Here is a 26,603-nt window from a genome sequence, read left to right as displayed (position 1 = left end):
ATGACTAAATGGTCCAAGAGATGTATATTCAGACACTGAGTCTGGCTATAAAAGCTTTTTCAAATATGAGGAAAACAGTTTCTTATTCTTAAAATCAACTGATTGCATGCATGGATGTACCTAGGCCCCTGTACTGCTTAGATGTTTTATTTATACATTAGCATATATATAGATATAGCAAGATATAGCAAACATAGCCTCATGTAACAGCTCAAAGGCAATAAGAGTTGTTTTGGGAGTCCTCTTCACATGAGATGTGCACTGGCTCTGCCTTCGTAGGGAATGGTGGATGAACAGAAGCGAATAATTTACACAACATTTTTGTACTAACAACTGGATTGAAACTTTAGCACAACTTGAGAAATATGAATTTGTTTGAATAATATTCACCACAAGACAATCTATGTCAAATTTTAATTTAATAGGCACCACTTTAGGGAACATTACTTCCAAGCAGCTGAATATTCTCTTCTGAGTACAAGACATAAAAGTTATAAAAGATATAAAGTTCCCTATACTTCTTACTTCTTTAAAAGAAAAATGGCTTAGACACTTTTGGAAGCAAGTAAGACAGTAACAACAAGCAGAATTTTAAAATACATTTTTAATTGAAAAAATTTTTACTCCCTTTCCAAGTGTATAATTTGAAACAATTACAAAATAACATTATTAAAGTTGTCCTAGTCTACATTTTGCATCAATGCTATTGATCTTCCTGTAAATTACCTATGTGAAAGCAGAATTTGTCTGCACATGCTGCTGCTTAATTTGACTTCATTACTTATGGTAATACAGTTTAATCCATGTAGATATACAGGCTTGAGGTCACATGCACCATGTACAAACATACATGCACTGAAAAAACTGCTTGGAGAAATATACCTCAGTGGTTGGTAAGCTACTATTTTTTCAATTTATAAAATTGAAATTATCTTTATGAATATTCAAGCATTATATTTTTCTTGTACTGAATTAAGAGATTAGTGGCTAATTATATCTACCACCAGTCATGCAACCTGCCAGCATGATGACACTAGTATGATGCCATAAATAACTTAGAGCTATCATGAATCACACTTTAAAATGGCATTGTTCATCCTGATTTTAGCATTTTGATTTTTTTTTTTTTTGTAAATATTAAAATTCAGTTTTTCTCTGGGTGTTTTCAGTTCTACTCAAAATGTGACATCCTGGGTAAGATTATCTCAATCTTTTTTCTTAGAAGAAAGGCTAACAGTTTATATAGGCCTATTGATGGGCATTTAATTTTGACTGTAAGGGACAAGACAAGAAGTTTCTGGAAAAAAAAAAATCCTCCTTCATTTTAGGCAAATATCCCACAGTTATTTTTATTTTTAACACAATCTATTTTTAAACATGCTTCTTGTATCCTTTGCTGTCCTCAGAAATTTCATGTGTCCTTTTAAGTACCAACATTTTATCTTGGCTTCACTCAGTGCAAATTTGGTGCTATTTCTTGGCTCTTGCAGTAACATTTTATCATTCTCTTCAAAATACTTATCTCTAGATAAAAAATCCTAAGTGTTACATATTTAGTTGTAAACCCTGAACAATATTTCGATTACTACCATTAGTGATTACATATACTATTCAATGACATGGAAATTCAGAACGTTTAATTCCTCTCACATCAGTTGATTTTACTATTTAATTGGCCAGCTTTCAAAGATTTTTTTTTCCAGAATACACATTCATTTGAAATAGTCTTTATCTCCTTATTTTTCAAATTAATGTTACTAATCGGTGTTTTGTAGTGCCATTACTTCTCTATTACACAACGATTGTCTATCTCAGATGTGAATGGTATGCTTTTAAGTAGGTGCAAAACAACTTCCTACTCCTCCATAAAAACAATTAGTCTTTCCAAGATACAATTTATGTTCCTATTTCCTCTAAATAATCAAATGTTTTAGCAAAATTATGACTAGTCAGCTTTCCCTAGCTATACACATTTATTTTCTGCAAAGAATCCAGGAATAAAGGTTTTTGTTTATTGTCGTTAAGGAACCCTTCAGGTTAGAAGAGCTAGCTAAGGACAGCGGTGTTATATTATGTTGCAACACACACACACCAGATGCGATGGAGTTCTTTCTACCGAACTGAAGGACTGAGTGAGTTATTTTAACAAAGCAGACACAAAATGTGAGTTACCTTCTGGTTATAGTTCCACATATGTAAACTGAACAGTAACTACTTTGGAAACAGCCTCAGTTTATAACAACAGAATAAAGCTCCTTCCTTTTCAACAGATAAATGCGCTCTGCCTGACATGTTCTCCTGCTGAAGTGCAGCAGTATATCTCTTCTGCGAAACGTCTATTGTTTTACTAAGTTTAGAGCAGGAAGTGAATCAGGGGATGGGGACGTTTTAGGCAGAAGTTCTATTGTAAAGCCAACAGTAACACAGTAGTTGTAGGGATAATACTGTTTCTTCTATTCTAATTAAGTTCCTAAAGCCATATAAAGAAGGTATTCTGTGGGAATCTTATTAATGCCTTTCATGTCAAAGTAATAGCGAGAAAGGTTAGTGCCCAGGAAGCAAGCCCCATTATTCAACTCTAGCAATAAGCTTCTTCTACACTGATGTCATTACAATTCCCGTAGCTGTTTAGAGCTCATCTATTTCTTTGTATAATACTGTTGTTATGCCAGCGATCACTTGAGCATATAAAGAGCAAGACTGAGAAGCACATTTATTTTAGCTCTTCCTGGCAAGTTATTATATTAGCCAAAGTCAGAATTTTTGAGGACTTCTATTTCTAATTTATTTTGCTCCCATGAAGTCCCAAACAGTTTCTTTCTCTTACAGTCAGATGCACTTAGAGGAAGATTGGCCTAGGGCCAAGGCTAGTTACTCAGATCCATGAGCTTGTCTACTAGCAGTCACTCAGATTTAAGCCCATTTAAGCTCTCTCGATCAGAGGTAAAACAGCCTTTAATCTTTTGGAGAATTATGCTCCAGCAAAAAGAGCCACCTTACCTCTGAATGAGAGCATCCACACAAAGTTGAACATTGTGTCACACACGTTAACATCACACCTTTAATTACCCTCAACTCCTACAGTATAAACACATGCCCCGAATGGTTTAAACATCTCACTAATCACCTCAGCTCCAACTGATAGTGGAGCATGCCCCAGGCTGTTATCAGTTTACAGACCACTTTGTACCATTATTTGTGTCCTACTACAACAGCAGATTTAGCTAAGGAACACTGGAGTGAAAAGTTTAAAATTTTATCCCTGGACATGCAATACGTTTTCCTTTCCAGTCTTTCTTCCTCCTCACCAGCTTTTCACCTGTACATGGCCTTGAAAGGAAAAAACAAACATCTCACAGAATGATGTTCATGTACTGCCCTCCTCCCCCAGAACTATTAGCTAGGACTGCTTTTGTTTCCTTCTCGCGCGCCCCGCCCCGTTTCAGAGCCTGCAGACAAGTCGTTACATGCAAAAAGCAAACTTTTTCAGCTACCACAGGCCACTGCCCTTAAATTCAGGCAAAGAAGCATTGTATTTTTCAACGGGGGTTCCCAGTTTTGATTTTCACAAGAACATTTCACTTATCTATGAGGCCTCTAGTTTTTTATAGAAAAGGAAGACTTCCTGCTTGCTTACAGGTATTTTTTGCTTGTTACTGATAAGGAGAAAGGCAATCTGAATCACCTAGGATTTCATATCATTTCACTTTCGTTCCATAAAACTCTTTGTATAGCTATTTTTGGTACGCATTACAAGAGATAACATAGCTAAGCCTTCAAACTTCAACCTCTGCAAAAAGCTTATTGGAAAAGCAAACAAGGAGAAAGCAGTCTGATATATATGATCACTAGTCCATTGTTTTTAAAAAGAAAGTGGAGTGAGATCAGGAAAAGAGAGTCACTATAACTAACTGCAGTCTCTGATTTCTTGCTCTTTAAAGAGCACTGCATTATTGAATCCATGCTTGTGTCCACAGGATAAGTTATTAACAATACACTTACGGGAGAGGTTAAGTTGAATTTGCATGTACTTAAATGGCCTGCCACACAGAAAGGCAAAAAGCACTTAGCCTGCTCCAATTGAGTATCACTGCACTAGCGGTATCCACATTAGACTGTAATATAGTTGCATGGATACTTTCAACTTTAAGACTCCTTTGTCTTTCTCTCCATAATCCTCCACTATAAAAAAAAAAAAAAAAAAGGAGGGTGGGAGGGGGGAGGAGATGATCCGAGCTGCACATCCATACATGTATAAATAACAGCCAAACAGCTGGTGGAAATGCAAGTGGAAAGCAAGAGCCACTGACAAACTCAACTAGTTTATTTATGAGCTACAATGTTAGAATGCTGAAATACCTATTTTTAACTTTTGGTCTATACATTTTGGTAGCTAATTATCACAAATTTTGATACAAGAGCTACTAGAAATAGCTTATATTCAACAATATTTTTGTTATAGTGCATACAAAATATAAAAAAATATACAGATATTCTACTTATGTCCATGAATACATGAAGAGACGCTGGTGCAAATAAAGATGTATAGCCAGTCTCAAGCAGTGAGATTTATTACAGTATGTAATTGTTCTGTCTGATTTTCCAAAGACACATTATCGTGCAATAAAAGTGAACAGCTAGTCAAATAATACATCGATGTACCATATTAAATATTTCCTTTGTACATGAAACTTTTACCTTTAAAGAGGTATCAGCTCAAAATGTTTTAAGGAAAAACAAAAAAAAAAAATCAAAAAACCCTCAGCATATAAAGACTGACTTTTTCAAGTTCTTAAGACTGTTTATAAATCATTGACTCCATGCACCACTATTTTCTCTCATTACTTTTTTTTTTCTTTACTAGCAAGAAGCCATCAACCATCATTCTGGCAATACTTATCCTCACCACTACCAGCCTTTCACAGAATCCATATCTCATTTATTATAGAGATAGGCTACTATTGAAAATAAATTATATTCAGAGCAACAAGTATCTTCTTTCAGAACACGTATTTTGAGTTGTCATCTTTATAAAGACACCTTGTAATCATTGCTGAGAGTGTATTATTTTCTTCAGTCTGAATATATATGCTTCTAAAAGTTCAGAATTTGTTGCTTTCAGAGAACTAATATAAGCACATGCACAAATATCCTTACATGAAATTAGTTTTTTATATATATGCATACATTATATATATATATGCATGTGCACAATTATTATAATTGGCAAGTCAGTGCATGTATAGTACAGTTCCTGGTTTTAGAATACATTTCATTTCTTTTTCAAAAGCTGTATTGTCCTCCTTTAATACTTCCCACATACAACATAGCAAAATAAAGAAATTGGTTCATGAACTGCATTTTTGTTCATGATGTTGTCCTACCAACAGTGTGGTTGGGTTTTTTAATAATTATTTCCAGGTGGTCAATACAGGCTTTCCCAAATCTCTTGCACGACCTCCTTTTGTTCCAGTGGATTGCCCAGAACGAATTCGCAAGTCACGATCAGGACCATCACTTTGCGCCATCTCTTCATCATATCTAAAAATAAGACAGTCTGTTCAGTACCTTGTCCCACTATTCACTACACAAACAACAACAAGTCTTCCATATTCTGTTTTGCTTAATATTTAGCACTCGCATTTAAAACAAGCTGTTCTACGCACATGTTTACGTGCACATAGTTTGAGATACAGCTATTACTCAAGGAAATTTACCACCACATGTTTTTACAACACAGATCAACCAAAACATCTTCAGCTACTTTTTGTAAGCAACAAATTGTTTGGCAGCTTTAGTTAAACTCTTCAGTTTGTGAAATTTCACAAGCGTGAAATGTTCTTCTGTATTTCTCCTCAATATTGCTGTTCGTAGACCTGTGGCTGAGCAACAACATCTGACTGCTGGCCGTTTAATAAAGTGTTAAGTTATTGCTTCAGAGGGTTGCTAACTGCAATTTCAGAAAACTCCAATGTTGCATCAGTGAGCAAGTAGGGAAAAAATGAGCTGAACAAATTGTGTTTAAATTAAATGCATTTGATGACATGTATTTTGTAATACTTAACCACAGTGACAAGTAGTTCTTTAAATATCTAACCCCATTATAGTCTCAGATAACCTCAGTATACACTTACCTCTCACTTGCTATGGAAATTATAAGCAGGAATTGGCTATGGATGTATAATTATCAAAAGATAATACTATAATATTTTGTAGAACAGTCATAATATATTTTTAGTTACATTGTTGTATAGGTATTTGTAGCTACCACATATAAAACATTAATTGAAATTTAAATCATAATTCAGCTGACACATATATATAACTGATTTTACTAACATTGAAAGAGTGTAAGACTGCTATGAACTATTGGATCAACTATGAACAGACCACATTCCTGACATCTTAAACAACTGTAATATAAATAGGCTTGAGAACCTATCTGAACATTCTTTCAATAAAAATGAGAAATTGTCATCAACATGGTATTTAAGTGTTCCTCTGCATCCTAGATAAATCCTTCAGACACTCCAACATAAAGATGTCCATATCTCCTTAATTTCTCCCTTTGTAATATAGAATGGGGGAATTTTAAAAATACCTGGCAATGCATTATTATTATTACATCCATGAATGACAAGAATTAAGTGGCATCATTTCTATGAACTGAGAGGTAATAGCTATTTGATACAAATTTTATCTATGTAACTATAACCTATATGTTACACTCAAGAAAATTAAACTCTACACATTTAGAAGATAAATGCTCTCTGTGATTATATCCCTCAAATTCAGCTGCTGGAAGCTCACTACACCTAGCAGTTTATTAGACAATTAACGTTCCCTCTGTAGAAAAAGGTTGTACTCCCAGCTCCAAAGCTGCTAATTCAGCCCTAAAAAATGAAGTTCTATCTTTGTGTCCATTTTTCCCATATGAATGAATGAAGTTTATCTCTGTGGTCTACATTGCACATTAAAAAAAGTGGAGCAGCTGAAAAACATTTGCATTTATATAGAACATTGATAAAACTTACAAGACTTCATAATTGCCAAGAACCTCTTTTGGTGGAGATTTATTCCATTTACAGTCTGGAATTTCCCCATTTGGCACAGCAATGTTAAGTGTGTCATTAATAAGATTATACTTCAAGATGCGATCATTAGCAGTACTGGAAGTAAGAGAAGGGGAAGCATTAACCTACAAAAAAAAGGCAGCATCAATTTTTTGAGTAGTACAGTTCTCTAAACAGCACGTGTGATGACTGTACATACTATTTGAGAAATTAAGAATCAGCTTCTCTAAGCACATCTTTCAGTTCCTCAGATGTTGAATGGAATCCCCCATTGGGCTTTTTTTTAAAAACTTAAAAAAAAAAACTACACTATGCCTGCAGCACCAGAAGGCCTTGAAGATTTGTCTTGAGACTACGTTCACCAGGGTTCAGACAAGACAGACTTTTGTTTAGTTTTCTAAGCTTCCATGCATACCAAGACCATAAATTTCAGTGCCTGGTTCACTCCAACAGTTGCTGCATACAGGAATTTGTAGGCTTATTCTAGTTAAACAGCTTTTATTTATGTACTTAATCCAAGTTCTCCCCTGTTAAATTGTGAGCTGGAGAAACACATATGCTCCCTCTCTATTTAGGGCACTAAATTGAATATATATATATATATATATATATATATATATATATATATATATTTTACCTAAGGCTAAAAGTGGGGTTAATTTTAACATCTCTCTTGTGTTCCACATTTACTACGAAGAAGCATTATCAGAACAATAAACAGCTTTGCTCTTTCACTTTCAGTAGGATTGAGAAGGAAGAGGGCTAGATAAAATTTTTGTTGAACACACAGATCCAAAGTTAATACACTAAAGAGAAATTTATGTGAAAAATAAGCTTTCCAAATATCCCAATTATCCTGTATATGCCTCCCCTTTCTTTCCTCCTAACCTGCAACATTAATGACATGACAGCGCTCAATACTTTGTAAGCTCAATGTTATGCTGCATCGGGCCAATGTCAATTTTCTAGCTACTTACACATTAACTAATAGGGCTGCTAATATTCAGACTGCCTCTGAAGTCTAATTGTGTGGATGCTCTGGATTTAGAAGACAAAACAGAAAGCCACAAGCACACACACACACACAAAAAAAAAAAAAAGCACACACGAGCTTGGTCATCACATGGTCTATTTTACTTTCTGACAGTTTGCCTAATCCACTTACCTGAAGAACAGAAAGACGAAGCTTAAAAAGAGAAAAACAAGTACATTTCTCTGTAGTCTTTTACTCTAGAAAATAAAATCAGTAAGAAGTTATTTCTATATTTTGTGTAACCTTACCTCAATTAGCCATGGTTTAAGCTTGTCATCAATGATAATGTCATATCCATAGCATTCAAAGCAGTGTTTATCATTATTCATTACAGGCTGGAAAAAAAAATGTATTAAGAACAATGAATTTGTAAGTAACCTGATTACACACTTAATTTGCTATAAGTGACATGACTGAATTACAAATCTTGTACAACATAAGCTAACATAACTCTAACTTAAGCTTACTAATAAGTTTAGGATTCTCCCCACACACAACTCCAAAGTACATATTTCAATATTAATGATTGCTTTAATGCCAAGGACTAAGTTACATTAGTCATGCTTCCAGCTTTCAAATAAGTGTTCTCCCATTTTTCAAAAGTAGTAAGAATATCTAAAACCTGAATGCATCTGGAGAAATTGGGAAGTTTTCAAGTTTACATAACACAGCTTCACATAAACATAAATTCTTTAAACTTCAGAGATGGAAGACTTATTCAAAGACATTTCTTTTACTGCAGAAAGTTGAGGTCAAACCATTACCAAATATTTTTTAAAACTATTATTAGCTCAAGCCATCTACAATCTTGAAAGCTAAGAGAGACAAAGGATCATGTTGTACATAGATACACATCCTCTGCTCAATTTTCCAGCATCTGCAAAGGATTTTCAGTATGCACGTCAAGACTTTTATACAAATCTCATCGGATCTTTTAAAGAAACCTTTGTAACAGGTTAGAGACATGATTTCCTCCCCTACATTAATAACAAAAGCTTTTCATTTCTTCAGAGGGGTAAGAGGAAAGAGCACCTCTTATTACATTTGTCATTCTCAGACAAAAAGAAGTACTGAAACTGACCAAAACATTTCATCCTCTACATTCTAAACACTTTTCTTCTCCTAAGGTTCTGCAAACATTTAGATTAAATATATTTTCTTCTCACATCTATCTTCAAATATGATTGGATAGCAGACGCAGAGGTGAGCCACACTTCCCCACCTCCAACCGATTCTAGCTTCATGACCTTGTCCCTCTTTCTTGTGCTGATTCTGGCATTCATCTGAACCTTCACTGAGGTCCTTCAGCTTATAACACTGGCAGAATACCAACCCATCAATAAGATAGTAATTTTTCAGTTGGACAAGTGAGATGATTCAACTCACAATGGTGCCAGGACCAGCCTAAAAATGCTGACGAGACCGTGCACTTGAGAACAGGACAGCCCTTCTTGTCAGCAATAAGCTCTTCAGTTACCCCAGCGGACCCATGGAGCTGTACGTGCTCTCTAATGTAATTGTGGAATATTACCCAAACACTGGAAGGTCACTCAAGCAGAGGACTGTTATATTTACATCAAAAAAAGTAGGAGTATAACAGTTCATGATAACTATGTGACTAGTATATAGAAGAGCTGAAAATAAATTACATAAGTCTGCTAAACTAATATCCTTACACTTTGATTGATAAATTGTCCTCCACAGCTATTTTTTCTTTGACACATTTGTTATTGATGAAATGACATCATGAGCCTTGACAGAGCTTAATACTATTCACAAGGGCAGTATCAAGTCATATTAAATAGTTCAGAGAGACCTGAAGGAGAGAGATTCATTCAGCTCTTCAATATACACACACAGCTCGCCTTCCCACCCAAGATTCAAGTTCACCCAGCTCAAACAAATCAACAGATCACAGAACTGCAGGAATCAGCATCAACACTGTCACTCAAATAGCAGGAGACAGATTTCAGGGATTTTTTTGGTGGCAAGCTCACTTGCATGGTTATGAAAAGTCTACACTAGCAGCATTCCCAGAACAGTACTTACCGCAACGGCTTTCAGGGACTGCACAATTATCCAGTGAATTTCATCAAATAATTTGTTCGTCACTTCCTTTCCACGGGTGCTTTCTAGATACAGGCGTAAGTTACTCACTGTCCACTTGCCTCCATGGATATGATTGTAATCATCCTGAAGAGTTGCACAGTTAATTTAGTCTAAGATTTTGAAGTTGTTCAGTAGTTCTGCTTCATCCACACAAAAAGCCCACTTATACTTGCATATAAATGTTGTTTTAAAAACAAACTCATCAAATTGCTTTTACTCTATTTTACAGCTTTATGCAGACTTCATCTTTAAACTGCCCTCTACATAAACAACCATTTTTATTATGGCTATATGTTTATATCACACTTCACGAATCAAATAATAAAGCTGGACTTAAAAGAAAAAAAGTACTTCAACAGTTTAATAGCAAAATCTAAGTTTCGACTGGGAAATCTAAATTTTGAAGTGTGACAAAAGAGGACTAAACCTTTTTCCTCCTCTGGAGAAACAGTTAATAATAGCTAAATTTCACTAAAGTTAGCAGTTCTAAAATGTAGCACTTATCTGGGTTTACTCATTTAAAATATGACTTGTCTCTTTCCCCAAAAGACAAGCATGGTATATTCTTAATGGTGCTACTGACAACAGATGCATTAATGAAGACGGTTAAATAACACCTGAATTACTCTCAAACAATTTTTCAGGTAATTCAGTACTTTGCTATTGAAAACACATTAAGTGCTGGTGAAACAGAACAAGGAAAAAAAAAGAGGTTGCTATATTTTTGTCTTTTCAGAGGCCATCAATGTCCTGCAAGATATTCTCGCTAAACGGAATGACCAAAGCAAACTGATGGTGTTCTAACTGATCGAAAGACATATTCGGTTCTCAAATAGCTCTCAGGACAAGGACTTTATCCCTTTTAAAAGATTTTCCTCCGAGTGTTTATAAGAATGATTGTATGCCTGCTAAATAATAAAACGCTGAATGCCTAGAGCAGAAAAAAGTTCTCACAGGAATGAAACCTTTCATCTTGTAAAACAAGGTCAGACAAACCTCTATCCCTCTATCTATTCTTAGTTTTTTGTTTGTTTTTCTTTTTTTTTCCCCCTTCTCTCCTCTACAGCATCCCCCATAGTAAATTTGAAAGACTATACAAATAAAGATCTGAAACATAGTTCTCAGGACTTGCATGGAAAAAACGTCTTAAGACCACAGATTCCAGAAAGGGGACAGAGATCAAAGTTTCAAGCCACTTTGCATTTCAGAATAAGTACTCAAATCAAAGTAGAATAATTGAATGGTTTGGATCAGAAAATAGATTGCAACTGTATAGAGCTTTGCACAGTCACAACTAAAAATATCAGAACAAAGAAAAAGAAATTAAAGATTAAAAGAAATTAAAAATATCAGAACAAAGCAGAATATTGCAGGCTACATGGACGATCTCTAACAGAAAATTAAATAGAAGAATTACTGTGTTTTTTTTTTGCATTACACATGCAGTGAATAATGATTTAGAATTATATTTTCTGGCACAAATATTACAATGTGTATACTTAATTACCCTCCAATTTAGCAATGTTTTCCCGTGAGCTTGCAGGATACAAATAAAGTAGAACTCCAGGGTTCACGTAGGGTCTAGAGTAGAGATGAAAAGCTAGAAACTAAGAGCTTTTCCAGACCTCATCATAATTTTGGTAAATCACTTGACAGTTCAAATTAGGTGGTTCTTCTAAAATTGTAGAGCTTAGTTGCCTCTGAAGATGCAGGCATGTTTAAAACAGAAGGAAAGATGGGACAGACAGTGGCTAAACTTTTCTCACCTCTTTCTGGAAGACTCAACAGGTATTAATAGTTCAACATTTATTAAAAAAAAAAAAAAAAAAATCTTTCAAATGCTCCAGAAATGACTCCACATTTTTATGCTGATACTTCTATACCCATTTCTCTTGTCCTTTCTTCTTTCAAGACGACCTCACTACTTATTTTCACTTCTACTTTTATTTGGGAGAAATACTGAAGTTCTTGGGAGAAATACTTTAGTTGGTGTAGAAGATGAAAGGGTGCATGATAATGGGATAGGCAGCATATCCCATGCCTCATTTCTTCTCTGTTACTGGCAACAGCACCATGATTTATGCTCTTATATTGTATGGGAACTGCTTTTTCCGCTACTCGGTGTGGCCTGTAAGATCGTAAAATCTCTGAAGCACTTCACAAATCAGCATCTGAGCACGAAAATATCTGCAGTACTAGAAGTGTTACATTTTGACACTTACTCTAGCTAATAATTACCACCATAGCTGATATTTACATTTTACACCTTTGTTACAGGATTATCCGGAAAAAAAGAGTTCTGTTATGCTGCTATAACAGTTATAAGTTATAGCTATATGTAGGTTATAGCTATAACTGCTAACAGTTCTGTTATAACATACAAAGCAGTAAGAGACAAGGCACATTTTTCTTGTGCATGAGTGTGCATATACATATATGTATGTATTTTCAATGCTCTTAAAAAATAAACCCCACAAATTTAGGAAGTAAAACAATGGAGTCTTAATCTCTGGTACAGAGGCATGTTTTATAAATCACAGACATCTGCTAAAAATGCAGAAGGGACAGCCATTATCAAGTGAATTCCCTGAAGGAACAAGGTTTGGGCAGTGATACTACACATCCACCCGTCTGTGTCACCCCTAACCCACTAGCTTTTCCTTTCACTGATGAATTTCAGCCTGTTTTGACAGTGGAAAATGCTGTCAAAGCTATCAGGCTTCCACATATTTTATGACAAATTATAGGACAGAACTGTTCTTCTTGCAGAACTCCATCATTGTGCATTCAAGAGGAAGCCACCAGCTGGCCAGGCAGCAAACATTTATCACTAAACTCACAACTGCATGTTCCCTTTTTCACCAAAGGGAGCTGGGCGGGGGGGACGGGACACGACAGGACACGACAATGACGACACATAGGAAGAGGGTGGAAGGCACTGTGGTAAATAAGTTCTGAAAATAGGAAAGCTGAATTAACTGGATGGGTGAGAAAGAGAGAAGGAGAGATCAGGAAGGAGACAGCCAAGTGTCATTATAAAAGACAAATCCACAGGAACCAGGCTTCATTAATTCCACTGCTCATAGACTGAATTGCTAAGTGAGCATATTAGCATTTAAATGACAGGAGATTTGGAAAGAAATTGCTTTCAACTACTGCAAGTCAACACTGAAGATATCACAGTCTATTACAGAGCTTGCAACTAATTATCTTGCGTATATTTTATCTACAGTCTTTTAAATTTTATTTATTTAAAGATCAAGTAAGTAATTTAATTGCAAGCTGATGCAAAAGTGACAAAAAGCCTTTTTATTCCAAACTTTTGGGACAATTCAAGAAAATCAGTCTTCCTATTAAAAAGCACCTAAGAACTCAGTACACTTACCCCATGTTTCTGAATGGCAACATTTGTAAGATGCACAAACATGTTATCCAATTCACTTGTACTTGGTGTATATTTTACTGTGCAAAACCGGCAAAATCCAAGTTTATACCTTAAATGCAAAAAGTCATTAAAGTGTGTTAAACCCCAGTAGGAAGTAAGGAAAAGATAATCGCAGGACACCATGTACATGTTAAACTTCTTTGTGCAACAAGGGCAACGTTATTTTGACTACATTAAACATTAAAACACAAACACATACAATCTTACATGTAACATCTCAGAGGGCGATATGTAGATACTAAAACATACAGACGAAGGTCAAATTTCTTTCCTCCAATTAGTAATGGATTGTTGATATATAGAGAAATCACGTAAGCTTCTTTGGAAGACTGAGATACAAACCTGTAAGACATCAGTAAGGTTCCAGAATGTGACAACTGTAATGTTATAACATGATAGATCTTTTTCTTTAGAAGCAGCCTGTAATTTTGAATTGACTGAAATCTTGTATCTTATTGGCAACGCAATGTTTTAAGTTATACTGGTTAATAAAACATGCTTGGCATCCATCATTACGTACCAAAGGAAAAAAAAAAAAAAAGTTAACACAAAACACATGACTGAGATTTCCATTTAAATTCAGTTTTTGAGTTAATAGAGTAGTGAACTGAGCCACTCAGAATGCAGTTCTACAACCCAGCCTTTTCCTTTGAGAGCATTTACAGCTAGTCAGAGTTCAGAAAAGAGTACATATTACATTACCTTTGTTAGTCAAAGCCTTGTATTCCTAGAATTTATGCATAGCTTGCAATTGCAAAGCTAGTTTTCAAACTGACATTCTTCAGATTCCAAGGTAAATAGAAAAAAATACTCAAGGGAGGTTTAGCCAGTCAATTTATAACCAAAAAAATAGCATTAGTTGTGCGATCAAAACTTTTATTAGTCAGAGGAAAACAGATTGCTAAGCTGTTAGATCCATTTGGAAGCAGGTCACCAATGTAAGGCGTATTACTTTGTGCTCCAAATAGATCACGTCTTTATTTCTTAAAAGCACATTCCTCCTTTGTACTAGTTTAAGAAGTGAATTGATACATATTAAATACAAACTGCTCAGGGAAATATTTTTTTCCTCACTTCCTGTTATTTAACACTACAGAGCAGAACAGTTTGTTTTTCCATGTTATTCATCCAAAACTAAAAGCATTTTTTATGAGAATAGTTATTCAGTTTTTTATACCTCCTCACACCAAAATAAATCTTACTAAGACTTGTTTGAAGGAGGAAGCCAGATAACTGAGATGAAATGCAAAACTATATATAATGACAAAGCAATAGTAATGAAATACTTTTCCCTGTGCATTGGACAACTAGCATGTTCATGTGGTTCACCTGATTATACAAAGTACAACGAAGGGTTTAGTTTTCAAGCACTTACGAAGATGTTTTGCTATCTCGAGACCATTTTTTAATTTGAGAGAGTTTATTGATTAGAAATATTCCTTTTCCTTGAGCTTTACCACATGGTTTCATAATCCAAGTGCTGGAGGGATTTTTTCTGAATTCTTCAACAAAGAGATTATAATCGGCAGGAAGCATAAAAGTAACAGGAACAAAATCTGAGTTAAGAGAAAAAAAAAAAAGGTTCACAAATAAGAACGCTGTATCTAAAAAGACTATTCATGAATATAGGGCAAAAAAAAATAATTTATTGGTTCTTAATTTTTCCAGGCTGGCATGATCTACCTTCAATAAAAATCATGTTGCTTTTTAATCTCATTTAGTTCATAGTTTTTACTTAAAGAATTGCTAAATATTGCTTGCTGCTAAATTCAGATTAGCAGACTTTAATTCATATGAATTATTTTTCTTCTGTTCAAATGATGTGCAATTAGAGTATTAGACACAATTCCAACTTAAATTTTATTAGCAAAATTTTTTTATTTCATATGCTAGCTTTTATCATTCTTCCAATCTCTGTATATGCAAAAATCCGAATGTTGATGTTTCCTCTTTGGATGTGGTATTTTTTGTTTCTGTGTAACTTTCATTAGACATTCTTTGCTCCCCATACCCAGTATTACCATGCTTGCTGAAATCTAAAGAAAAATATTTCTTGCTTTTCGCTGTCAGATTATTCTCAGTTGCTTCAGCTAATGCTGCACTGATAAGTTCAGTCGTCATTAAGAACCTTACTACTTAACAAACCAAGCCTAAATACAACTTCCACACATAGTAACTGGATTTGTTCTCTTCCCTGAACAGTGCTATGTATTAGTAAGAACACAGTGGAGGAAACACCCAGCATGACAGAAATAGAAATGTTCAATCTTTTAGTCCTGCCTTGTGTCTAATTTCAGCAAAGTTCTTGAATAAGTTGCATGACCTCTTTTCCTGTCAATTTGTGAAATATTAGCCCTTATCCTTCAAAACAAGGTTTGTGAAAAGCTTTAGAAATACAGAATTTCATATTAAATGTTTGCTACCACTGTTTTTAATCACTTTCCCTATTCTTGTGTTTCCTTATGCTCTAATGGCAGGTTTGTGGGGAGGGAAAAGGAGGAAAAGACAGGGAAAGAAGGCTGTTATGCTTGCAGAACAGAGTAATTTTAGGATAGAGTACACTTAATTCTATTTAACTTACTGTTAGTGACAGGGCATCTGCAGATAGTCATTTTAGCGATGGAACACTTCAGAAATTCAGAAAATTGAGCTGGGCTGCAACTAGATTACTTTTATACAATGATGCAAACGCATCAATTTTAGGTCTCCAAAAGCAACCTGGTAAAAACAAGCAGCTTTGGTTGCATATACTTCTTGCAAGCAGCAGTTTTTCTTACTGAATTCATTGCACAAAACTAGCAATGTGTAAATTAGAATAATTTGTACATTAATATGCTGTTCTGTTACTGTTTCAAGTTACAATGCCAACAGGTCATTGACCACACAGAAAACAAGATTAAAGCTGGTAAGAACCACATACCCAAATAAATATATTTTCCATTTTCATCTTTTTCTGCAAGAGGACTTCCTTCTTTCTCAAGTTCTCTCCTATATCGCTTGATATTTTTTACCATCAAATCCTTTCTGGTCAGCTCATAGTGGTTGGGGAAATGATTGACAATTTGGTCATCAGAAAGGCGGTAACCAGTTTCCACACTGAAAACATTTCTGATTGTTTGTACGCTCATCCTGAAGGCAAAGACAGATACCAAATTACTTTTCTCAAGAAACACAACCCAGGAGGACAAAGTTATAATAGTGTTACTTTCACTTCATCTTCTCCCTCTCACTGTTTTCTCCCTCTTTCACACTTTGCTCTATATAGTTACATACTTTGCTGCAGTGACAATACTACATACTCTGAACCCCTGTTAGCAAGACCAAATGAAATCCTGCCAGAGGTTGTCTCAGTCCCTCTGCTACTCAAATTTGGGCAGATGGTGAGGCAAGTAAGATGACAGCTTGGCCCTAGTGGACTCTGGCTTGTTGATGACAGACAGGTCAAATCCAAGCAGGGCCTAGAAATGACGAATATGCACCCAAGTACTACAGAGGCATCTTTCTAAATCTATTGGTTTGCTCTCTGGAAGCTCAGATTTCATATTAAAAAAAAAAAAAATAACCTCATACTGACTACCTTGCTATCTGAATTCCAAAGCACTTCACGTACATGAACAGTGAATCACAGGTCTTGCTAAAAACATCCATAAATGCCAGAGCAGAGAGCTACAGTGACCAAGTCATCAAATCAGTTATCTACTTCATTTTTCACAGAAGAGCAGAGCCACAAATTTTATTTTTTGTACTAAAGGTGTCACACTGGAAATCTAAGATTATTTCCTGAATGCCATTAATCTGCTATGTTATCATTTCAGGAAGAAAACAAAACAAAACAAGTAATACAACAGTGTGCATGAGTATCCTGTTCCCCTACTCCTCACTCCAGCTGCATTCCAAAAGCACAAGCAGATTACTACACTCCTACTCATTAAAAAAAGTCATATTTGAAAGGGACAATATAAATGGCTTGGCTTACCTGAAGAGGTACTGTTTCTACCATTTAATAAATTACTGCATCCTAGCACAGCACTGCAGTCTTGTATTAGACAAACTCCATTACCTTGATTTAATTTCATATTCACCTTTCAGCACTGAAATGCTGAAAACTTAGTTTGCATATAACTTCTTACTATGAGGAGAAGTCAAGTGCAGTTCTCAAGGCCTTTATTACAAGAGCTTGCACTCTGGTAACAGGGCAAACATCTGCTACACTGATAAAAGAATATTGTATCATATAGTGGAACCATGTACTCTTTGATCATTTTGCTTACATCAGGTTGTCAGAAAAAAAATACGTAAAGATACATTCAAAAATTCCAGTTGGGCCAGAAAACCCCTCCAACAGGAGAGGAAAAAAATCTGCTTACTATATACAAGAAATTTGAATAAAATCAGATACCACATTTCAAAACAAAACAAAAAAACACTGGCTAAAGCCTTTGCCCTGGTGTTTTTACAAATGGTATCCTCAGAAGCAATTGTAATCTTGGTAGGTTAGTGACCTTCCAAAACCTGACAAAACCTTTGGGAAACTGGAAAGACATACAAGGTCATTAGCATGGGAAAGGATCCATGTGGATAGGACCTCCCGCCTCAAGGAAACCTAATGACTTCAGCAGGCCTACACAGCTAGGGGAGAAGAGAAATCTACTAATACAAATCTCAACAAAAGCTCAGCAATAGCATAAGAAATCACAGGAGCAATGAAACAATGTTATGCTCTTAGGAACAACACTTCAGTAAGTTAGTGTGCATCTTTTATTTTTAAATATGCATTTTGTTGTATTACTAATGGTATTAACAGAAGATACTAAAATATTTCACAAATTTAGAAATTGCTATTTTAGTGTACTTACCAATAAAAATTCCAGTCTTCATTTTCTGCTACCTGAATCCAGCCTCTTTTTTCAAAGTTGTTTATTAATACAGATTTTTCTATGTCAGTTACCCACTTTACTTTTCCTGCCATTATCCTACAGCAGGATCAACCTGTTAGCAAAGAACAGTGTAAAGATGTGAAATGGATAACATAAAGAGAGAAAAAACAAAACAAAACAAACAAACAAAAAAAAACAGGACAGTCAAAGGGAAAGAGAAATGGCACCTAGAGAGCACTTTAACTTCAGAAAGATGGGAGAAGTAAATCAATGTTAAAAAGATTTTGTTAAAATGTTAAAAAGGAAAAGAACATCCTAGTTCAGACTGAGAGCCCACATTTGTTAACTGGACAACTACAGACCAGAACAACTCTGGTTACAAGGATTTTCCATGCTCCCCAGCCAATTCACCTTTTATGAATGGGTGCATAGCTCACATCTCTCTTTAAACACGCTAACGACAGAAATCACTATCATATGTTTACTGGGTGCTGTTTACGGGGAAAAAAAATAAAAAATAAAAAAAATAAAAGCATAGAGCACAGACTGTTTATTCCTTCTAACCAAGACTTATATGCAATTACATTTTTAATTTTGTTTTGAGGCCGGAGAATTCACATGGATCACTTCACTCACCAACTGCAAACTAAATAGAAGTCTCCAAAAAAAACCCTTACACTCTCAAGGAACAGTATGCTGTACTGTAAGGAGAAGAACCAAAGTAACATTACCAACTTTTTATTGTCTTCTCCGTATTTCATGTAGCTGTGATTTTGCCTTCTGCTCTAGCTGCTGGGGGGCAATAAGCTGGTATCAATAAACCCTTGAAAGCAGACTTTCCCAGACCTAAGGTTATTAAAACAGTCCTCACAGGTTGCATTTCAACTCATGACACCTAGGTGTCACCTTCTATACTAGATTTCTCTCACTTGTCCACATCGGCCTTTCTCCTCCCTTAGGATCTCATGATTAGGATCTCATGATCATTGTGGTTGGAAGTGGCCTCAAGAGGTCCCTAGTGCAGCCTTCTGCTCCAAACGGGGTTAGGCATGAGGTCTGACCAGGCTGCTCCCAGCTTTATCCAAGCACATTTGGAAAATCTCCAAAGACAAAAGCAGCACAGCTGCTCTGCGCATCCTGTCTCACCACTCAACTGTCCTCGTGGGGAAAAGATTTTTCCAGATCCAGCCTGAACCTCCCTTGTTTCAGCTTGTGCTTGTGGTTTCCCACCTTCCTGCCCTTCAACACCCCTTCAGTCTCCCTCCTCCCAAAAACGATAGCCCACAATGCAGCATTCCCACTTTTTCCTTCCTAGTTTATTCGAATTGACAAATTCCACAAGGCAGATGTTTACTATTAGGCTTTGGTTTTGAAGTGTTTTAGGCCCACTTATTTTTCATTTACATTGGTAAAACAAGTTGAAATCAAGCCTAAATAAACAGATGGAAAAGAGCACATGCAGACTTGGGGGCTTCTTCGTGTGCTTATACAACACATAGTTCTAGAAGGCAATGTCCTTTCGCTGAGCCTTCTAGACACTACCAAAACAAAAATAAATGAAGCAAAAGGACTCATTTACTTGAGCTAAAGTACATCTGAATCATAGTCAGTGACTCACTAGTACCACACACCATCTTGTGGTTTTAAAAGCTCAGGAATTAATCAGCACGGGATAGAATCCTCCTTTCAAAAGGAAGTGCGTTAAACGCTACAAAAGCCTTAATTAATGACACAGTAAAAACGTGAACGAGCCTTAAAACCTACATGCCACGTCTCTAAGCCACCCCATGAGATCTACCCTCCAGGAGCGGGTGCTAAAGGAGATCCTTGGCTAGGCGCCCGCCTCACAGGAAGGTCACGGGAAGGGCCGCGGGAGCACGATATATCGCGATAGGATAGCGCCGGCAGGAAGGAAGCCGGGAGCCTCCTCCAGTGGCGGCAGCCCCCCAACCGTGCGGGATAGGGCGGACTGGGGCAGGAGGTGGGGCGCACAGCACTGCCCCGCTCTCACCTGCAGCAGATAGCAACCGCTCAGGCCCCGCCAGCCGCAGCCGCCACCCCGCCCCTTCCGGCACCGTTCCCAGGACGCACGGCGGCTAGGACTTCCGGGGGGGGGCGTGGCAGCACGGAGTGGAGGGCGCAGTTGCTAGGGAGACGCGCCGAGGCCCCGCTCCGCGAGCCTAAAAGAGTAGTCGCCATTTTGTCGGCGTGGCGCAGCGTCTTGAGGAGGAGGAGGGGGGCTTCCCTCGCTTCGCCCCATCGCGGAGTCCCGAAGCCCTCTCAGCCTTCATCCCATTCACCCGTGGTTTTGGGAGCCACCATAAAGTCTTTGGGGTTGTATCTGCCTCGTCTTCTGTACAGGAAAAAGGTCCCTGATAGACATCTGATTAACAAATAGGTGGCGATTTGCAGAGTCGTTGCCTGACAAAACGTGCCTAGGAATTCCCGGAATGCCCAAAAAGCTTTCACCGGTGCCAAAGCTCAAGTCTCTGTGATTTAACGTATCATATGTTGATCACCATACAGCTATGTGATTTTTTTTTTTTCTGTTGCTGCTGTTCTGAAGGAGTGCATGAATGTTTCCCTGAAATGACCAAAAACTGTACTTCACAGTAAAAACTGAGAGAGAAATAATACCTAAAAATTTACAGCATTAGAGCCTGTGTGTAGAAGCCTGATTTATGCATACACAACTCCTTCCAGGATGAGAGATGATGTTACGACACTTGACATACATTAGAGTTACTGAGGTTGGTATGATCAATACAGAACAATAGGGTATTTCATAATGTACTCTAAAGATCTAAGGGTCTCTGAGTGAAAAATAAAGGTGAAATAAATTATTCATTCTACAAGACATTATTTATTAAAAAATAGATCCATCAGGCAGTAGCTGAAGTAAGCAGTTTGCAATGTGTTGACATAAACAACTGATACAAATCTATATTCCCTGAGAGCCCTAGTTTCCCATATACTCTGAGTATAATAAATATATTTTATGATTTACCACATCATCCTATGGTGATAGACCCAGTTGCAAGGTTGCAACTACAAAAATCAGTTAAACCTAATAACAGCAGGAAGAAACTATTAGGTATTCCCTAGTTTAACTACAAAGACAGCTACAAAACACCGCATATCTTCCTTCAGTCATACACAGTGGAAATTTCCTGACATCACAACACCTCTGATAATGGGCCAAAGCATGGAACAGTCTCGACAACTGCCTTTTAACCCAAAAGGTGTATCTGCTGGGACAACTACTAGTAAGAAAGTAAACCTGGACCTTTTGCTTTACTATCAATCCTTTTTTGTCCCAGCATCCATTATGCCTCAGGGAAAAGCTGAAAAAGTACTGCTTTTTAAATTCATTAAATAATTCATTAAGGACAGAAACAGTTGTTTTGTTTTGTTTCATTTCATTTTATGGGAGAGTCTTTTAGCTTAACTCAGCAGTCCTTAATCAAAGTCACAGTTTCATGGAATAAAGTTTTGCTGTCTCTGAAAATTACATCAACAGCATTACATCACAGCTGAGAACTAATAATAGATGCTCTAGTTTTTAATATTAATGCATCTCCATTTTATAACATTCTTGTTCCAACAAGGGAAGTTGGTGAGAATTTGAAAACAGCTTAATAATGCTTACTATTATTGTATCAGGAAATGCTGCACAGCATCAGTGTGCTATCTTTGTGGTGGAGGTCACTCCTACAATGTCATTTGCGTATTTTATTTCAAGCATGAGTCAACTCATGCAAGATTACCTTTATGTTCAAAATTAAGGCTGGGTATGGGAAGGGAAACATTATTGATTTGAAAATGAATACAAAACTGAAATTAAAAAATGAAAGTCAATAAAGAATTGAAATGTCAAAAGTACTGAATGGGACAAAGTCTTGGCAAGAAGTGATATTACCAAGGTTAATTTCCCTTTTATTATATTGTACTTTCGAGGCAATTCTCATCCAGCATATTGCATGCATAAGTGTAGACACAGTCCTCGCAACACAGTCCTCAGCATGAGTTTGAAGATAAGGACTGTCATGTTCATTTCACAGATGAGTAACCCTGATGTGTGGAGCTTGGAAGATGATGGAAGAACATCCAACTCACAAGAAGGATTATAGTACATAGTGCAAGAAAAAGTGGTCTGCATAAATATTATGTATGTATACACACACACACACAAACACTTCTCTACATTTGAACGCTGAACCGTGAAAGTCTGCAGACACCCACACTTCAGGCAGAGTGTGGCATCTGTGCCACTGCTCTGCTTCTCATGTTGTTTACCTTCACCAACAGAGAGATGAAATCATAGTATAACTAGAGAGCAAAGTCCACTGTCGGACATTACCCGATAAAGTCTCCTGTTTGACATGACAATAAAGCATGGAGCAATAGGAGGTTTCTGGTTCTTTAAAGCTCTCTGAAGCAAACCCTGCTCTCTAGTGACGGCTGATCCCGACTGAATCGCTCACCGTGCTGTTATCAACAGCACAGAAGGAAAACACCCAAAGTTCCGTGACTTCACTAAACCTTTTGGGCAAGAGGTCAGGCTTCAGCAGGCATCCCTCCAACCCGTTAGCCCCTGGCTGGGCTCGCCGCGGAGCGGGCGGGAGTGCCGCGTACCCCGGCTGCCTCTGCCTAGCGGTGCCCCTCGGGGGACAGCCCGCTGCTGTCCCCCGTCCAACAGCCAGCCCCGCCACATTTCCCAATTCACGAAGGGGCCCTTGGGCACCGGACCGCGCCACTCGGACGCCTCCGCCAGCGCGAACAGCCCCCCATAGCCCTTCGCAGCACGACGGAGCCCCCAGCGCCCCGTACCGGCGGCGGGCCGGGGCGGGGCGGCGTGTGGACAATGGGGGCAGGCCGTCGGCCGGGGCCGGGCCCCACTCCCCCGACGCCTGCGTGTGGCCGCGGCGGCCTCTTAGTGCCGGAGGCAGCCGAGCCGAGGTGAGCGGCGGCGGCGGGGGGGACAACGGGGAGGGAGGTGAGAGGCCGGCCGGGGAGGCCGCCCCGTGAGGCGATACTGCGGTAGCGGCTGGCCCGGTTCCCGGCGCCTGCCTCCCCGGTGGAGACGCGGGCCGGGTGCGCGTCGTTTCGCTCCTAGCGGCGCAGGAAGCGAGCCCGCGCAACAAGCTCGGAACGGACGGCTCGAGGTAAGCGCTCGGGAGCTGCCCCGGCCCCGGCCCCGGGCAGGAGGACCGCGGGCAGCAAGAACCCAGGAGCACGGAGCGAAGGCAGACAGCGAGCCTGAGCCAGCGCCGGTGGGTGCCAAATGCCCTGTCCCCGGGTAGGGCCGGTCCCGAAGGCGGGGGATCTGCTGCAGCGACCCCCGGGCAGGAGGATGACCACTTCGCCCTCGGGTTTGTGCGTTTCGTGGGATTAATAAAACGCCTGGTAACTGTAACGTGTGGAAACACCACCAGAATATTGTAGGTGGAATGGGATTTTAAGTCAGAGCAACTTTGTTACTGCCAGCGCTTCACCAGTATGGGAAACTTAAGTAAGACTGAGAACGACGTGGTATTTTAATTCTTTATACTGCTGTGTGGGACAACAACAAAAAAGGCAGCATAAACAGTGACTTAAATTTTAATTCTTAGACTTTCAGTTACCTTGTACTTGCACATCTTTCTGATCTGACAGCAGTTAAGTGAGATCTCAGAGACACCTGTAGGAGAAGACCGCCAAAAGTCACAGAAGATGCAATGCTTTCTTACCACGAGTCCAGTAGCATGCCCTGTTGCACAAGACAGGATGCAGCTGTGAGGTGGCAATGCGTGAAACTGCCTGCCGTGCTGCGCAGTGCTAAAGGGAATCAGGTGAGGGAAAACAGCAGCCCACACTACCCCAATGCTGCAAGGTTTTTTAAGAATATGAATTATAATGTTTAAATTAACAATATTATTTGAGAAACTGAAGCTAAACATCTGCCTAAGTATTTTTACAGATTATGGCCTTGGTGATGAGCATCCTGTAAATCTGAATTTAATATCAAGGCATGAATTCTTCAATCTGCTTGCTGAGGATGCCACCAGGCTTGCTGCAGATACTCCACTGTTCGCATGGATGGCAGAACAAGGCCTTTCAAGTACTTCTTTTTTTTTTCAATTTGAACAAATGTTAAATTTGAAATATTCTAATTTTATTGTGTAATGCTGTTAGTATGAGCGATGTGTGAAAATTTTTGACTACCAGTAACAACTTTTCTATATGCATCACTTATTTTGTAGTTTTCAAAAATAAAAAACTACAAAGTATTAAAGTTTTTAAATGTGAGCAAAGAAATATTTTCCATAGCTTAATAGCCCATTCATATATGACAGAACTATCTACATTTTCACATTTACCTTTTACAAGTTGGCCATGTAAATCAAGTAGCAATTTTAAACAAAATATTTTTGTTATAAAACAGTCTTGACTTTTTTCTGAGACTGAGAAGTGCAAGGGCAGAAGATGTTTTGAAAAGGATATGTAAATGTTAGATTAAGTCAGAAAGCTTCTGCTCTAAAACTTAACTCTTTGTGAACAAGTAGAATGAAGAAGACATCCCTGAGATGTTGGCTGCTACTATGAAACTAAAATTGAGTGTGGCAGTTTTTTTTTTTTTTTAAGAAATGATTCATTTCAGTTTATTATTAATATCTTTCTCTTAAATGTCCTCAGTTTTTCCCATAAGACTTTTTTTTTTTTTTAAATAATTTATTATTTAATAAAAGCAGAACTTCCTCATTTCCTTCAGTATTTAGAAGCTGTTGAAGTACACCAGTGAGCACTGAAGGACTCAGTAGATAATGTAAGGAAAATGACACTTTGTAGGTTTATCAAATCATAGCTTTTACTGTGGACATAACTGCATTATCTAATTTCTAAGGCAGAAACCTTTTGTTGCTTTCTGCGGTTGCATAATAAATGTCCCAGTAGGGACTGGTGCTCTCAGAGTGCTTTAAATGACAATATGCAAATTCTGTTGATGCATAAAAATCTGACCAAAGGCAATGAAAGATTTGAGAGACATTCTTGAAGTCTTGACTCAGAATTTCAGTCATGACCCCTTTAACAGTCTCAGCAGAGACTGAAATAGAAAAATACCTGCACAAGCTTTATATTTCAAAAGGCTTCCTCCATTTAAAGTCTATTATATCTTTTTCTTTCACTCCTGAAGTTACAAAATTCGCTTAAGGAATACATTTTCTTTAGTTTCTAAATATAATCAAACAATTTCTTAACCTGTTTTGAGGTGAGAGAGCCTGTGTTAAACTCCCAGTGAAGGCATGTTCTGATAACAAGTATGAGAATGTAGATGAAATAAAATGTAAAAGTACAGTGTGTATTTCTTATATTTGCAGAAGTATGCCTTTAATAGCTGTTTGAGGCAATATTAAGACATGTTTATGTGTAAACGGTATCCAAGGTCATTGGCATTAAGCTGATTGACAACACAGTACAAGACAAAGAGTGAATTTATCTCTGCTCCTTGGTCTGACGCCGATTTAAGAGTAAATCCAGCAACCTAACTCAGAAACAAAATGAATAACGATTACTTAACCTCTCCCCTTTCCTTAAAAGAAGCTGAAGGTGCCGACGGATGCCTTGCAGTGCTTGGCCACGAATGGCCATGGTTGGGGAGGAAAGCCTGCTGAAGCCTGGGTATCCCAATGAGGGGAGGGAGAGGTGGTGGTGGTGCTGGTGTCTGTGGGTCCTGCTGTGCCTACATACGGTCAGTGGCTGATGGCTTCTGACTATCAAGAGAAGAAAAGTCAACAGCTGAGGCCAGCAGCTCCTTCAGTCACTGCTGCTCTTCTGGCAGAGGTCATAGGAAACAGAACTTAAAAGAGAACAAACCAAAGAAACACTGTGGGCTTTAAAGCATATATTCCTCCTCGCTATTTCCCCCTAAGTGTCTGATATTTCAGTTTCTTGCTAACGTTAACTAGTTCTTCAACTTCAGTCATCTTATCAAAGACTTGTCCTTGTAAAATGGAATAGAGATTTGTGTTTGCAACAGCGTGGATATTGTCATGTTTTTAAAGAGTTGGCTATGGATTGAAAGGCAT

General features: G+C 37.8%; 1 protein-coding gene across 5 annotated transcripts; it reads right to left on the bottom strand.

The window, feature by feature from the left end:
- Positions 1-1,327: 1,327 nt before the first annotated feature.
- TTLL1 (tubulin tyrosine ligase like 1) lies at positions 1,328-20,607 on the bottom strand. 5 transcript variants are annotated; one of them, XM_035310692.1, is made up of 10 exons: positions 20,549-20,607; positions 18,517-18,649; positions 16,581-16,789; positions 15,036-15,216; positions 13,868-14,002; positions 13,601-13,709; positions 10,156-10,299; positions 8,355-8,441; positions 7,035-7,198; positions 1,328-5,541 (listed from the first exon to the last, which is right to left on the bottom strand). In XM_035310692.1, exons 2-10 carry the CDS (start codon positions 18,627-18,629, stop codon positions 5,412-5,414), a joined length of 1,272 nt encoding a protein of 423 aa, XP_035166583.1. In that variant the 5' UTR covers positions 18,630-18,649; positions 20,549-20,607; the 3' UTR covers positions 1,328-5,411. The 5 variants fall into 5 exon arrangements, with proteins under 5 accessions (XP_035166583.1, XP_035166593.1, XP_035166603.1 ...); XM_035310702.1 differs by lacking the exon at positions 20,549-20,607 and adding an exon at positions 20,290-20,532; XM_035310712.1 differs by lacking the exon at positions 20,549-20,607 and adding an exon at positions 18,086-18,192 and having other exon boundaries at positions 1,700-5,541.
- Between the last annotated feature and the right edge of the window lie 5,996 nt (positions 20,608-26,603).

The sequence above is a fragment of the Oxyura jamaicensis genome, chromosome 1, assembly GCF_011077185.1.
Source record: "Oxyura jamaicensis isolate SHBP4307 breed ruddy duck chromosome 1, BPBGC_Ojam_1.0, whole genome shotgun sequence".
In the NCBI taxonomy this organism is placed as follows: Eukaryota; Metazoa; Chordata; class Aves; order Anseriformes; family Anatidae; genus Oxyura; species Oxyura jamaicensis.
This window is presented reverse-complemented; position numbering and strand designations above follow the sequence as displayed.